Source organism: Erinaceus europaeus, chromosome 16, assembly GCF_950295315.1.
Source record: "Erinaceus europaeus chromosome 16, mEriEur2.1, whole genome shotgun sequence".
Taxonomy (NCBI): Eukaryota; Metazoa; Chordata; class Mammalia; order Eulipotyphla; family Erinaceidae; genus Erinaceus; species Erinaceus europaeus.
This window is the reverse complement of record NC_080177.1, coordinates 12108280-12124730: the sequence shown is the minus strand read 5'-3', so window position 1 is coordinate 12124730 and position 16451 is coordinate 12108280. Positions and strand designations below refer to the sequence as shown.

The following is a 16451-nucleotide window of genomic DNA, read 5'->3' as shown; positions in this document are numbered from 1 at the left end:
TTTCACTTGGGTTCTGATATATTCTCAATAGATTTATAAATGAGATGTCCTAGATTTTATTTTTAATTTTTTGTTGCCACTAAGGTCACGAATGTGGCTTAGTGCTTACATGTACCAGCAACCATGTTATCCTCCCCCTTACCCCCGATTTTATTTGGTAGGACAGAGAGAAATTGAGAGGGGAGAAATAAATGGAGACAGACATACAGACACCTGTAGCACTGCTTCACTAGTGAAGTCCCCCACTGCAGGTGGGAGCAGGGGTTTAAATGTGGATCCTTGCACACTGTAACTTGTGCCACCACCTTACCCAGAATTTTTTTTTGTTTGTTTTTCCTTCAGTAGAGACAGGCATAAAGAGAGCGTGAAAGAGACCACAGCACTGAAGCTGTGGTTGGGGCTGGGCTTGAACTTGGGTTGCACATGTGGCAAAGCAATTCAGTATACAAATGAGCTACTGTGTTGTCATGAACGAAAAGTTACAGTGCATTTTTGCATAGAAAAACAGAAAAAATATGACCTGACTTTCCCAACAACCCAGTATTTTGCTGGTCCAAGAGATCATGAAAATTTTTAATAAATATAGATACAAATCTTGTATTTGCCACTTCTCTCAATTCAAAGTAATTTAGTATTCATATTTTTTTCTTTGTTATTTTGCCTTCAGAGTTATCACTGAGGCTCGGCACCTGCACGTATAAATCCACTGCTCTTGGAGGCCATCTCTTTTTCCATTGTTATTGTTGTTGCTGCTGCTATTGTTGTTGGATAGGACAGAGAGAAGTTGAAAGAGGAGAGGAAGACAGAGAGGGGAGAGAAAGACACCTGCAGACCTGCTTCACTACTTGTGAAGCCACCCCCCTGGGGACTTGAACTTGGATCCTTGTGCTTCTTAGTATGTGCGCTTAACCTGGTGCACTACTGCCCAGTCTTCATATTTCTAAGCTTATGCTCTTTTTCTTAAGTTTTGGAAGTGTTTATATTTTTAACACACTTTACATTTTCCTTTGATTTCACATAGGGTAAAATCTGAGGTGCTCAGTATTCTAAATTTAAAGTTTGTCAGACTTGATAGAAGATTTTTCTTATAACTTATTTAGCCACAATCTGCTAGAGTAGTGTTGAAGCAGGAAAGAGTCACAAAGTACTTTCTTTTTTTTTGCCTTCACGGTTACTACCGGGGCTCAGTGCTGGCACTATGAATCTACTGCTCCTAGTGGCCATTTTTTCCATTCTATTGGGTAGAATAGAGAAATTGAGAGAGGAGGGAAAGACAGAGAATAGAGAGGGAGAAAGAAATATAGCCCTGCAGACCTGCTGCACCCCTTGTGAAGTAATCCCCCAGCAGTCAGGGAGCTGGGGCACCACCTGGGATCCTCGTGCCGGTCCTTGCACTTCACACTATGTGCACTTGGCCTAGTGCTCCACCGCCCGGCTTCCACAAAGCCTCTTTAACAAATACTTCCACAAATACTCTTTAACAAATTAAAGAGTATTTTCTTTTGGTAGATATGATATATATAGTCAGAACTTTTACCCTGGATAAACAGTTTTTGAAGTAAATTGTATAGGCTTGTTTAATGTTGGGGAACAGTGATAATTAGATTCTTGAAATGGTTAATCAGGTCTTTTCCTTCCTAGTTCAAAACCTTACTTGCCTTTTTGCAAACCTGTTGATGTTAGATGTTTAACAGGTTCAGATATAAACATTCAGTTTTTAGAGAAATAGATTCTCAATTTCTTTGCCTTAGGTAACTAATATTAAGCATCTGCTTTGTACTTTATATACATTTAAAAACCTCATCAGAGGCAGATGTTACTTCTCTGTCTTCCTGTGATTTGGACTATGTATTCTCATTCTCAACTGAGTCATACGGAACCAGCTATGGCAATCAGATGTATATTACCAAGCTCTACTGCCTAGAAATCATTCTATTGTTCTGTTTTGGTAATCTGAACCAGGCAGCATAGAAACCTCAGAAACTTTTCCCCTTTATTCCTCAAGTTCAGGAATAGAGGATTTTCTTTTTCCTTTCTTTTCTCTCTCTCTCTCTCTCTCTTTCTTTCCTACCTTCCTTCCTTCCTTCTTTCTTTTTTCTTTATTGGGGATGATGGTGGTAATGGTTTATAGTCAACAATAAAATAGAGTAGCTAGTACATATGTAACATGTCTCAGTTTTCCACATAACACTTTAACCCCCCACCTAGCCCCATAATGTTCGAGGACCTGAACCCCCTCCACCCCCCACCGTCCCAGAGTACTTTTTTTTTTATTTTTTAAATTTCTTTATTGGGGATTAATGTTTTACATTCGACTGTAAATACAACAGTTTGTACATGCATAACATTTCCCAGTTCTCCATATAACTATACAACCCCCACTAGGTCCCCTGCCATGCTTTTTGGACCCGTATTCTCCCTCCCACCCCCACCCCAGAGTCTTTTACTTTGGTGCAACATGCTAATTCCAGTTCAGGTTCTACTTGTGTTTTCTCTTCTGATCTTGTTTTTCAACTTCTGCCTGACAGCGAGATCATCCCATATTCATCCTTCTGTTTCTGACTTATTTCACTTAACATGAATTTTTTTTGTTTTTTTTTAAATTTATTTCTTTATTGGGGAATTAATGCTTTACATTCAACAGTAAATACAATAGTTTGTGCATGCATAACATTCCCCAGATTCCCATTTAACAATACAACCCCCACTATTTCATTCATCATTTTTCATGGACCTGTATTCTCCCCACCCACCCACCCACCCCAGAGTCTTTTACTTTGGTGCAACATGCTAATTCCAGTTCAGGTTCTACTTGTGTTTTCTCTTCTGATCTTGTTTTTCAACTTCTGCCTGACAGCGAGATCATCCCATATTCATCCTTCTGTTTCTGACTTATTTCACTTAACATGAATTTTTTTTGTTTTTTTTTAAATTTATTTCTTTATTGGGGAATTAATGCTTTACATTCAACAGTAAATACAATAGTTTGTACATGCATAACATTCCCCAGATTCCCATTTAACAATACAGCCCCCACTATTTCATTCATCATTTTTCATGGACCTGTATTCTCCCCACCCACCCACCCACCCCAGAGTCTTTTACTTTGGTGTAATACTCCAATTCCATTTCAGGTTCGACTTGTGTTTTCTTTTCTGATCTTGTTTTTCAACTTCTGCCTGAGAGTGAGATCATCCCATATTCATCCTGCTGTTTCTGACTTATTTCACTTAACATGAATTTTTCAAGGTTCATCCAAGATTGGTTGGAAACGGTGAAGTCACTGTTTTTAATAGCTGAGTAGTATTCCATTGTGTATTTAGACTACAACTTGCTCAGCCACTCATCTGTTGTTGGACACCTGGATTACTTCCAGGTTTTGGCTATTACAAATTGTGCTGCCAAGAACATATGTGTACACAGATCTTTTTGGATGGGTGTGTTGGGCTCCTTAGGATATATCCCTAGGAAAGGGATTGCAGGGTAGGTCATAGGGTAGGTCCATTTCTAGCCTTCTGAGAGTTCTCCAGACTGCTCTCCACAGGGGTTGGACCAAATTACATTCCCACCAGCAGTGCAGGAGGGTTCCTTTGACCCCACAACCTCTCTAGCATTTGCTGCTGTTACCTTTTCTTGATGTATGACATTCTCACAGGAGTGAAGTGGTATCTCATTGTTGTTTTTATTTGCATTTCTCTTGACAGTCAGAGACTTGGAGCATTTTTTTCATGTGTTTCTCTGCCTTTCGGATCTCTTCTGTAAATATTCTGTCCATGTCCTCTCCCCATTTTTGGATGGAGTTATTTGTTTTCTTGTTGAGTTTGCAAGCTCTTTATATATTTTGGTGATTAGCCTCTTGTCTGATGTATGGCTTGTAAAGATTTTCTCCCATTCTGGGAGGGGTCTCTTGGTTTGGGTAGTGGTTTCTTTTGCTGTGAAGAAGCTTTTTAATTTGATGTAGTCCCATAGGTTTATGCTTGCCTTAGTCTTCTTTGTAATTGGATTCGTTTCATTGAAGATGTCTTTAAAATGTATGCGGAAAAGAGTTCTGCCAATATTTTCCTCTAAGTATCTGATAGTTTGTGGTCTAACATCCAAGTCCTTGATCCACTTGGAATTCACTTTTGTATTTGGTGAAATATAGTGGTTCAGTTTCATTCTTCTGCATGTTTCAGCCCATTTAATCCAACACCATTTGTTGAAGAGACTCTGCTTCCCCCATTTAATAGTCTGGGCACCTTTGTCAAAGATTAGATGTCCAGGGAGTCGGGCTGTAGCGCAGCGGGTTAAGCGCAGGTGGCGCAAAGCGCAAGGACCGGCATAAGGATCCCGGTTCGAACCCCGGCTCCCCACCTGCAGGGGAGTCGCTTCACAGGCGGTGAAGCAGGTCTGCAGGTGTCTATCTTTCTCTCCTCCTCTCTGTCTTCCCCTCCTCTCTCCATTTCTCTCTGTTCTATCCAACAACGACAACAACAATAATAACTACAACAATAAAACAACAAGGGCAACAAAAGGGAATAAATAAATAAAATAAATATTCAAAAAAAAATTAAAAAAAAAATTAGATGTCCATAGGTGTGGGGGCTTACTTCTGGGCTCCCAATTCTATTCCACTGGTAAGTGTGTCTATTCATGTTCCAGTACCAAGCAGTTTTGATGACAATGGCCCTATAATACAGTTTGATATCTGGGAGTGTGATGCCTCTAGTTGTGTTCTTTCTTCTCAAGATTGTTTTGGCAATTCTAGGTCTTTTCTGGTTCCAGATAAACATTTGTAGCATTTGTTTTATTCTCCTGAAAAATGTGCTTGGGATCTTGATGGGCATAGCATTAAGTATGTATATGGCTCTGGGTAGTATATTCATTTTGATTATGTTAATTCTTCCAACCCATGAGCATGGAATATCTTTCCACTTCTTTGTGTAGGCTTTTGTGTAGGCTTCTTAGCTTAATCACTGACTCCTGACCAAGGGAGAAAGCAGGGTGGGGCAGAGATAATCCAGTGGTTATGCAAAGAGATTCTTACATCCCCACTGCTAGGCCATGGAGGTACAGATCTTCTCCTGAGTGTCCTGGTTAGTTCTCTGTCCCCTGGTGTCAGCACAGGGCCTCCCTGCTGCTGCTCCAGATTCCGAGGGCAGCAGCAATGGGGACTCACAGTTCCATTTGGTGAGTCTCAGAGGAGTTCTCTCCTCCCTTCAGCCGTCTCCTTGCTGGTGAAACAGACTGGAGGTGGTGTCTCAACCGGTAAACTCCCGGATTGTTACCAGCCACTTAATCTCTCCTAGGCTCCTCTCTGTCTGAGAGCCAGATGTGTTTGCACTCACTGGTGATTTGGTGGATTGCTGAAGTCGTTCTAGTCCTGCCTTGTTGCAGTCCCTGATGATCTCCTTTGGTATTCCTTGTTGACCCGGGAGAGAAGAGGAGAATAACACAGCTGCTGCTGCTCTGTAGCCCTGCCTCCAGAAGTCCTTTCTGATTTGAGTCTTATAAATACAAAAAACATATAAAAGTCATGGGACATATACTCAATGGAGTACTACACAGCAGTTTTAAAAAGACTATAATGTGGCCTTTGGGATTAAATAAATGGGGTTGGCAGTGATTATAATTAGTGAAGTAAGGAAGGAAGTCCCCGGAGCCCTTTACTTTGGCGCAATGCACCAACTCCAGTCCAAGTTCTGCTTTGTTTTTTCCCTTCTGTTCTTATTTTTCAACTTCTGTCTACAAGTGGGATCATTCCATATTCATCCTTCTCTTTCTGGCTGATCTCACTTCACATGATTCCTTCAAGCTCCATCTAAGATGAGGTGAAGGAAGATTTTCTAAAGCGCTCCCTTGCTTCCTTTTTAATTTCTACCCAGATCTGCTTTCCTGTGCAGCCAGCACTCTTCTTACATAACTAGCTCCACCTTTTTCTGGCCAAGCATTTCAGAGAACCCAGGAGTGATCTCTAGATCCATTGTTACCCCGGATTTTATCTTGTGAATGTGTTTCAATTTATGCCTTGCAAAATAATGACACTCTTCAACTGAAAGAGATACTCCAGATGTGGTCTTACCAGGGTCAGTTCAAAATTAATTCCTTTACCTTTCTTGTTACTGCAGTGTAAAATGCTACTTGTGCAGATTACATTGAATATGTGATTAGATTTTTACTTTTAATTGAATGAGAACATTAAATCTTTTCTTTAAGTGTATTTAGCAGCTTGGGAGGTGGTATAGTGGATAAAGCCTTGTACTCTGAAGCATGGTGTCGCAGGTTTGACCCCTGCCATCTCTCTCTTTTTAAAGTAGATTTATTTATTTATTTATGTGCCAGTTTACTGCTCACCTCTGGCTTATGATGGTGTTGGGGATTGCACCCGGAACCTCAGATCTTTGGGCATGAATGTCTGTTCCAGAAACTGCTGTGCTATTCCCTTACCCCCAAAGTACATTTGTTAGGTGTTTTGAAGTGTAAAGATGAGTAAGACATGAATGTTAGCTTTTTTTTTTGTAATTCACTCCCTTGGAGTTAATAATTCACTCACTTGGAGTTCATTTGGGTTAGTAAATTCTGTTATGTCACTACGGAAATTTAAGTAAACCCCAGGTCCTTGTCAGAGTCATAGTGTGTGATTATAGGAGACATTCATCAAGTGCTTGCAGTATAAATAAATAAACGACGGTTAGTCAAGTAGGGAGACTAACAAGAAGTGGGTCATCCCTGAGTATTGTCTTTGAGGGACCACTTTGCTCTGAAACGATCAGTGGTAGCCACGCTGTTTACTAGTATAGCTAGCAATAGGAGGGTCTCACCTACAGCTCATCCCTTACAGGTTCTTTTCTCCTAAACAACTGATCAAGAAGTCAAGAGTATCTAGGATATTAGAATTTAAAAAAAAAACATTATTTATTTTATTAGAGACAGAGAAATTGAGAGGGATGGGGCAAGATAGGGAAAGAGGCAGAGAGAGACACTCGCCACAGCCTTGCTTCACCTTTCATGAAGCTTTCCCCCTGCATATGGGGACCAGGGGCTTGAACCCGGGCCCTTGTGCTCTGTAATGTGTGTGCTTATCCAGGTGCACCACTGCCATTCCCCAATATTAGAATTTTTTAAGACTGTTAAGAGTCACCATATAGCCAGATGAAACATCTTGACTAGTTGAGCTCTTTTGAAGTAGTTCACCAAGCTGCCTTCATTGAAGTCAGGTCTGTTGATGTACCATTATTTCTTCACAGTAATGCAGTTGTCTTTTTTCTCCTACTTTTATCAAATTATGGTCCCACCCCCAGCCCTTGTTGTCATTATGCCACTATACACTCATACTTCCTTGAGAACATTACTTTTTCTTTACTTTAAAATATGTATTTGCTTATTAATGATGGAGAACCAGAGTATCACTCTGGAACATGTGATGTTGGGTAATGAACTTGGGACCTCACTCTAGCCATTGTGCTACCTCCGAGGCTGAAACATGATTTCTTTATATGGTTGATTTTTAGGGGGAATTTTCGCCTTTTTGCAAGTACTCCAGAGAAAGAGAAGGAAAAGTTGGAAGGTGACCAAAGGACCAGTCAGCGTCAACAGTCTGTGACGCCCAGTAGGCCTGTCAAAGACCCTGATTTTCCTGCTTCTCAACAGATGACCACACAAAGACCATCTAGTCCTCAAGGGGAAAAAATGAAGATAGATGTCTTCTTAGATCAGAAAGAAATTGAAAATTCTAACCAGGATAAATCTAGTAAGAGCATAATTGAAAGGCCCAGCCAGAACAACATAGGAATCCAGACCATAGAGCATTCTCTGCGGGTCACAGAAACTGCTTCAGCAGCAACCCAGACTGTGAAGAATGTGTGTGAACAGGGCACCAGTACAGTGGAACAAAACTCTGGCAAGCAGGATGCCACAGTGCAGACTGAGAGGAGGAGTGCTGAGAAACCAGCCAGTGCTCCTGGGGATGACACAGAGTCTCTTCATAGCCAGGTAGGTGGGAGGATTTATGGAGGACCTCAGAAACCCTGCTCTTCCCTTTCGGACTCCCAGAGAATTTAAACTATGGGACTTTTACCTCATGATAATTCTTTTTTTTTTTTTTTTTTTTTTTATCCCCTTGCCACTAGTGCTATTATTGGGCTCGGTGTCAGCACAACTCCATCATTCCCAGTGGCATTCTTCTTTTTTTTCTTCCCTTTTTCTTTCTTCTAGAGCAAGTGAGAAGGAGAGAAGGAATGACACCTGCAGCCCTTCTCCACTGCTTCCCTGCTGCAGGCTGGGTCTGGGCACTTGAATATGGGTTGTCTGGCTAGTAGTGTGAGCACTTCACCAGGTGTGCCACCACCTGGCCCCTATGGTGGTAATTCTTAACAGTGTTAATGCAGACCAGTGGTTATGGCGGGGTGGTAGTGGTGGTGGTGGTGGTGTACCTTGTTGAGTGCACACGTTACTATGTGCAAGCACCCAGGTTAGAGCCCTTGGTTCCCACCAGCAGGGGGAAAGCTTTGCAAGTTTTTAAGCGGTGTTGCAGGTGTCTCTCTTATCTCTCTTCCTCTCTATCACCCTCTTGATTTCTGGCTGTCTCTATCCAGTAAATACATAAACATAAAAAAAAAAAAAAACAGGGCTAGAGGAAGTCAGGCAGTAATACAGATGGCTAAGCGCAGGTGGCAAAGCGTAGGGACTGGCGTAAGGATCCTGGTTCGAGCCTCTGGCTCCCCTCCTGCAGGGGAGTCGCTTCACAAGTGGTGAAGTGGGTCTGCAGGTGTCTATCTTTCTCTCCCCCTGTCTTCCCCTCCTGTTTCCATTTCTCTGTCCTATCCAACAACAACGACATCAATAACAGCAACTACAACAATAAAATAAAGGTAACAAAAAAAGTAAATATATATTTTTTAATGGGGCTAGTAAAATATTGGGTTGTCGGAAATGTCATGACTTTTCTGACCACCCAGGAGCTCACTTTGAGAGTGTACTACTTTGCCATGTGTGCAACTCAGGCCCTCACTGCATTTGAGGAAGCTTCAGTAATGTGCTTTCTTTAACTGACTGTGTGTGTCTGTCTGCCTGTCTCTTTCTGAAAAATAAATAAATGAGATAAAAATAAGTCATTCCAGAGTGGTGCCACCTCAGTGATGATAAATATAAACAAACAAAACACCAAAAAAGCATGCTATAATTTTCCAAGATAGAGATAGGATTGTGAAGATTTTGTGTAGCTATAGTCTTTTAGAAAGTAGAATAATGCTAAGAGTTTGATAAGTAGGTCTTTTCTGGGGAAAAATAAATAAATACAAAGTCTGTAGCACTTGTCATTGGTGAGGCTTCATCATTTTAGGTCAGTTTTTTCAAGTAGAAAAAGACAGAAACAGAGACAGCGGGGAAGGATACTTACTACAGCATTGAAGCCTCCTCTAGTGTGGTGGAGACCAGGATCAAACCCGAGTCTCACAGCACAAAGTAGGCATATTAAGTGAGCTCTTTTGCCATCCCTCTGTAACACAGTTACACAGTCAGTCTTTTCCTCCTGCCCTCATTTTACATCCTCTTTTGTAATCATCGGAACAAATTGCTCTCTCCCCAGTCTACTTCATTACAATTCTCAGGAACTAGAGAGTAGAAAATAAAGGAGAATGAAGTAGAAGTAGTGTGAAGACAAGTGTCTCACTCTTTCGGAAACAGAACAGTAACAGGAAGAGAGATGAGGTAAGTCCTAGATGACTAAGGACTGCAGAAAGAGGATAAGGCCAGGCATAATGGGAGGGGAAGGGCTGGTGCTGATGAACGTGAGGCTGGAGGATAAACAGTTCTTGCATCCAGAGGACCAAAGTGTAAGTACTCGTATCAACTCTCATTCCCGACGTTTCTAGGTCTCAGGTTCAATCTCCAGCACCACCATAAGCCAGAGCCCAACAGTACACAGAAGCTGGAAATGGTGAGGCAGTCTTTTGGAAAAGGCTTGAAAAAACGAGAAAGGCTCTATAGAGGATTTCCGAGTGTCACTGCTCAGTGCTACTCCCCCCCCCCCCCCCCCCGTGCCTCCCATTCTGGACTGGTATTCATGGCAGTGTTCTGAGGAAGGAGGAAAGCACTGGCTGGCAGCCTATTTTGATATCCCTTAACCTTACACGACTTCAATGTGAAGCAGTTCTTGAACCAGGTTTTCTATGAAGAGAAAGCTTGGCTTTATTTTAAATTTATCATCTTCTCTTAGTAGTGACATATCCTCAGATAGTTGATCTTTATAGAGAGCTCTTTTCAGAAGAATATTTGAAGACAACTATTAACCTGCCCTCTTCCCCTTTTTTACCCTGTCTGACTGGGTTTTTGTGTTTCGCTTGAAATGACCATTTGTTTATCTGTTGTGATAAAGTAACATATAGATGCTTCTTGGTCACATCTCAGGGATATAAAGATCAGTGACTTCTTTGAGACTCCTGTGATCAAGGACCCAGCTTTGTATTGTAGACAGGAGATCCTGATTCAGGGATACCCTGACCACTGAGGTGGGACAGACCAGTGCTCTGACTTTCATTAGCCAGACCTCTGTATATAGGACTATTTTAAAGAATTGATTGAATAAGCTTCCATGTCTTTTCTTTTGGTTACTTACATAATTTATTATTTTTTTTATTTTAATGTATTTATTTATAAAATGGAAAGACTGACAAGACCATAGGATAAGAGGAGTACAATTCTTACCACCAGAGCTCCGTATTCCACCTCCTCCCCTGATAGCTTTCCTACTCTTTTTTTTTTAAATTTTTATTTATAAAAAGGAAACATTGACAAACCCATAGGATAAGAGGGGTACAACTCCACATAATTCCCACCACCAGAACTCTGTATCCCATCCCCTCCCCTGATAGCTTTCCTATTCTTTATCCCTCTGGGAGTATGGACCCAGGGCCATTATGGGTTGCAGAAGGTGGAAGGTCTGGTTTCTGTAATTGCTTCCCCACTGAACATGGGCATTGACAGGTCGATGCATACTCCCAGTCTGCCTCTCTCTTTCCCTAGTGGGGCGGGGTCTGGGGACTTGAAGCTCCAGGACACATTGGTGGGGTTGTTTGCCCAGGGAAGGCCAGTTGGCATCATGTTAGCATCTGGAACCTGGTGGCTGATAAAAAGAGTTGGTATACAGAGCCAACTCTGGCTAATCATTGAACCTAAAGGCTGGGAAAGTTCATATGAAGAGTTGAGGGGGGTCTCCGTTTTGTAGATAGTAGGCCTATTTTTGTTGTATTCCAAAGAGCCCATGACTATACTGGTGGTTTTTTTGTTTTGTTTTGTTTTGTTTTTCTGAGCCTGACTTCTGATATGCAGGTGGATCTAAGTTATTGTCTAGGGAGATGATGTCATGGCTGGAAAAAGGAACAGAAAGCTGGATCAGGGAAGAGAGTAGTTCCCAAATATGGGAAAGATGTATAAATATCGTTGACTGTAAACCCCATCAATTTGATGTGATCTGGGGCCCATATTCAGCTTAGGAGCCTATGTGACCTCTGCATCCCTGTAGATCTGAGCTCACATTCTGTGGTCATGAGTAGGAACTTTCCAGGCTTCCCCAGTTTCAGGACCCATCTTCCTCAGGTGGAACATAGAGTATGTTGTCCAGCCTCCCTTCGGAGGATGGAACATTCTCTACCATTGTTGATCCACGTTGAGGGCAAGGTTCTATGGAGGCCCACAAAGGGTCTATTGTGTTGTTCCTGATAGAGATGACCGGTAACAATGGAGAGAGGGATTTATTCAAACTGTAGGCCCATCATGTCTGTTTGGGAATCTCAGGACTCCCTGATTAGGGCCCCAGAGCTTTCCTATTTAACTTTATGGGAGTATGGGCCCAGTGTCATTATGGGGTGCAGAGGGTTGGAGGTCTGGCTTCTGTTGCTTCCCTGCTGAACATGGGCATTGACAGGTCGATCCATACTCACAGCCTGTCTCTCTCTTTACCTAGTGGGGCGGGGCTCTGAGGAAGTGGGGCTCCAGGACACATTGATGGGGTTGTTTGCCCAGGGAAGTCAGGTTGGTATCATGGTAGCATCTAGAACTTGTTGACTGAAAAAGAGTTAAGATAGAAAATGGAGCAAATTGTTGACTAGTCCTGAACCTAGAGGCTGGAATAGTGCAGATGAAGATTTGAGGTCTCCGTTTTGGAAATAGCTAGTAGGTCTATTTTATGTATATACCAAAGGGCCCATGACTTTATTAGTTTTTGCCTGACCCCTGATATCTGATATGCAGATTATTGTCTGGGGAGATGATGCCATGACTGGATAAAGGGCTAGAAAGCTGGATCAGGGAAGAGAGTAGCTCCCAAATATGGGAAAGATGTATAAATATTGTTGCTACTTACATAATTTAATATCTCCATTTTAGTAGATGCTTCTCAAAGGTAAAATGGTAATGTGAATTATTCTAGTAAATTATTGAAAGTGTTAGATGAATTATTAACACACTGTCAAGAACACCCCAGAGTCATCATCATTGCAACAGTGCATGTAGTTATTTTGAAAGATTTGGATTCCATGACACTGGCTGCTGAAGGTAGAAATCAGTGTATCACAGGGGAATTAAGGTGGAAAGAAAAAACCAGTCGTCCTTGGAGCCAGTGGGTGTGGGTAAAGACAGGATGGTAGGTAAGTGTGCTAGTAGTATGACAAGTGTTGGGGGTGTCTTCATTTAGAAGTTAGGTGACATGTTTGTGTCAGAAATAGGATGTAGGAACTATTTTAAAATATTTTATCTATATATTGGATAGAGGCACAGAATTTTTTTAAATTTTTATTTATAAAAAGGAAACACTGACAAAAACCATAGGATAAGAGGGGTACAACTCCACACAATTCCCACCACCAGAACTTTGTATCCCATCCCCTCCCCTGATAGCTTTCTTATTCTTTATCCCTCTGGGACTATGGAATTAGGGTCTTATGGGTTGCAGAAGGTGGAAGGTCTGGCTTCTGTAATTGCTTCCTCACAGAACATGGGCATTGACAGGTTGATGCATACTCCCAGCCTGCCTCTCTCGTTCCCTAGTGGGGCAGGGATCTGGGGAATCAAAGCTCCAGGACACATTGGTGGGGTCATCTCTTCAGGGAAGTCTGGTTGGCATCAAGCTAGTATCTGGAACCTGGTGGCTGAAAAGTGAGTTACATATAAAGCTAAACAAGTTGTTGACTAATCATGAACCTAAAGGCTGGAGTAGTGCAGATGAAGAGTTGGGGGATGGGTCTCCATTCTGTAGATAGCTAGTAGGCATATTTTAGTTATATTCCAAAGGGCCTGTGGCTATACTAGTTGTTTTTTTTTCCCCTGAGCCTGAAATCTGATATGCAGGTAGATCCTAGTTAATTGTCTGAGCATAATGTATTTTTTTCTTTACAAAAATGCGGCATGAGTGTTCTGATGGTCCAGTATGCTAGCATAGGTACGTGTTTGATATTATGATTCTGATTTGGACTGAATAGGTCCTTTTAGGTGATACACACTCTTCTAGTCTCTGACAATTTAGCTGGTCTCTCACTATCTTTTTTTTTTTTTTTTTTTTTTGCCTCCAGGGTTATTGCTGGGGCTCGGTGCCTGCACTAGGAATCCACTGCTCCTGGAGGCTGTTTTTTCCTTTTGTTGCTCTTGCTGTTTATTGTTGTTATTGTTGTTGTTATTGCTGTCATTGCTGTTGGATAGGACAGAGAGAAATGGAGAGAGGAGGGGAAGAGGGGAGAGAAAGATAGACACCTGCAGACCTGCTTCACCGCCTGTGAAGCGACTCCCCTGCAGGTGGGGAGCCGGGCTCTCAAACTAGGATCCCTGTGCCTGTCCTTGTGCTTCGTGCCATGTGTGCTTAACCCGCTCGCTGCGCTACCACCCAGCCTCCAAGACCTCCACTATCTCATCTGTAAGTGTATATAAAACAGGAGCTGGGAGATGATACCACAGTAGATTCATGGGACTTCTGGACTATGCTTATCCTGAGAAACAGCTTTGTGAAGTTGCCAGCTTCTAGTGAAACTCTGTTTGTGTATTGTATCTTCAATCACAGGCAGAGGAAGAGTTTGAGATGCCTCAGCCTCCACATGGCCATGTTTTGCATCGCCACATGAGAACAATCCGTGAGGTTCGAACCCTTGTCACTCGTGTCATCACAGACGTGTACTATGTGGATGGGACAGAAGTAGAAAGAAAAGTGACTGAGGTAATCCATGCTCTGGGCCTCTGGGTTTCTTTTTATAGAAAAATTACAATGGGGACTTGGGCGGTGGTGCAGCGGGTTAAGCGCACATGGCTCAAAGCACAAGGACCGGCGTAAGGATCCCGGTTCGAGCCCCCGGCTCCCCACCTGCAGGGGAGTCGCTTTACAGGCGGTGAAGCAGGTCTGCAGGTGTCTATCTATCTCTCCCCTTCTCTGTCTTCCTCTCCTCTCTCTATTTCTCTCTGTCCTATCCAACAACAACAACAACATTAATAACCACAACAAGGGCAACAAAAGGGAAAATATTTAAAAAAAAATTTTAAAGACAAAAAAAAAAAATCGTAATGGTTCTCCATCTCCACCCTATATCACCTTTATTATGCAACTGTCTACTAATATCTTGTTTCCTTTCATCTTTTTATTATAAAGATGTAAGAGTAGTTTGAAAACAGGAGGCTCTCACTTCTGTCTTCCCCAGCCCTGGATTTGGTGTATAATCTTTGCCGAGTTAGCCAGTTCCACCATACTTTCCTTTTCTGTAAAGACTAGATTGATATGTGGACTGCGAGGTCACATGGTGGCTAGTGGGCTCAGCTTGAAAACATGAGCTTTTTTCATGTTTCCAAAGCTAGGTTCATTCCCCAGCATCACTATAAGTCAAAGCTAAGCTAAAATAACTTTAAATAAGATGATGGTGTATTTATTGAGGCCTGGGAGTTGGTGCAATTGATGAGGCATTGGATTCTCTCAAGTTTGAGTCCTGACAGTGAGTTGGCCAGGGTGATGGTCTGGGACTCTTTCTTGTGTGTTAATAAATCTTTGATTTTTATTTGATTATTATTACTTAATGATAGACGGGAGGAGAAAGAACCAGAGTATCACTCTAGCACATGTGATGGTTGAGATCAAACTTGGTACCTCATGCTTTTAAGTCTAACCATTGTGTCACCTCCTGGACTACTCATTGACTATTTTAAAAAGCAAGATCATACTGCTCTGGAGCATAGTTTGGTGAACATGGTTTGGTAAGCATAGCCATAATTAAATAACAATGGAAAGTGACATTTTTTAAAAATTTTATTTTATTATTGAGAGAAAGAAGTTGTAAACTCTGAGAGAAGAGTCTGCCTTTTATTTCCCCCAACCTGACAGCAGTGTTGCACAGACACTAGAGCATGAAGGTAGATTGGTAGCATTTGTGTAAATTTTCAGTCCTGCGTTTGTAGTGGTCATTCCTGATTAATCCCAGAATCTTTGCCTGCTAAACTTGGAAATGAATTTCACTTTTGTTTGTTTGCTTGCTTGTTTGCTTTTCTCCCTTTATCAAAGAACATTGCTCACCTCTGTCTTAGGTGGGGATTAAACCTGGGAGCTCAGAGCCTTGGGCCGGGCCGGGAAAGCTGTGTTGCCTAACCATTATGTTGTCTCCCCAGCCCCAGGTCGCTTAATACTGAACTCTACTAGGCAAGCACTACCAGTTAGTTCATCAAAGTAGCCATATGAAATAGCTTGACGTGGCTGTCCTTTGTAGATACTGAAAAGTTATGTTTTGATTAGAAGGCCCAAGAAAGTGATAAAAGTCATACCACTTCAAACCCATGTTTCCTGCAATTTTTATTCCCTTAATCATTTATTGAAAGGTAATGCAAGTGCTCAGCCTCAAACATTTAATGCTGTCCGCTGGTAATCATTCCCCCCAGAAGGTCTCCTAACTGTTGCGGATTCAAGAATCAGAGCCAGCCAGTGGAGTCAACAAGGAAAAATTTTATTAATGTTAATGGGCCACACAGAAAAAGCTCATGCTCTTAAAGGATTCTGGGCCTCCAACAAAAGGAAGGTACAGCCTAAATAGGAGCTGCAGGGCTGAGAGCAGAAAGCATTCATTCTCTCAGAACGGTGGCTGCAAGGTTAATGGTAGGACTTGCACCCATTGCCCAGGGCCTGGTTGCCTTAGTTACTGGTATCTTTCCCTGCATAGCTGTGTCTGGGGAAAGGTTCAGGACTTAGAAGTTTTATGGCCCAGCTGTGGGGGGGTGGGGGTGGGGGGAGGTGAGGTGGGGGGGGCCCCCTTTCTCAAGGCCTCCTGTTATCTGGGGCTTCTCTCCTTCCTACAGTTTGTATAGTTAACTCTTTCCTTGCCTTAACATTCTTTTTTCTTCTCCACTTCTTAACACTCATTTTCCCTCTCACATACCTGTGTACCTTCTTACCACTCTTCTCTGAGGATCTGCCTCTCTCCAGAGTTACAATTTTGCAGGTTTCTCAGTAACCAAAG

General features: G+C 42.2%; 1 protein-coding gene across 2 annotated transcripts in view; it reads left to right on the top strand.

Annotated features, from left to right (window-relative positions):
- The window catches only part of TP53BP1 (tumor protein p53 binding protein 1), a 55240-nt gene that overhangs the window by 20494 nt on the left and 18295 nt on the right, over positions 1-16451 (top strand). For both annotated transcript variants that reach the window (XM_060174500.1, XM_060174499.1), the window contains 2 exons: positions 7491-7971; positions 14027-14179. In XM_060174500.1, coding sequence (XP_060030483.1) covers positions 7491-7971; positions 14027-14179 — 634 coding nt within the window. The remainder of the gene's footprint in view (positions 1-7490; positions 7972-14026; positions 14180-16451) is intronic.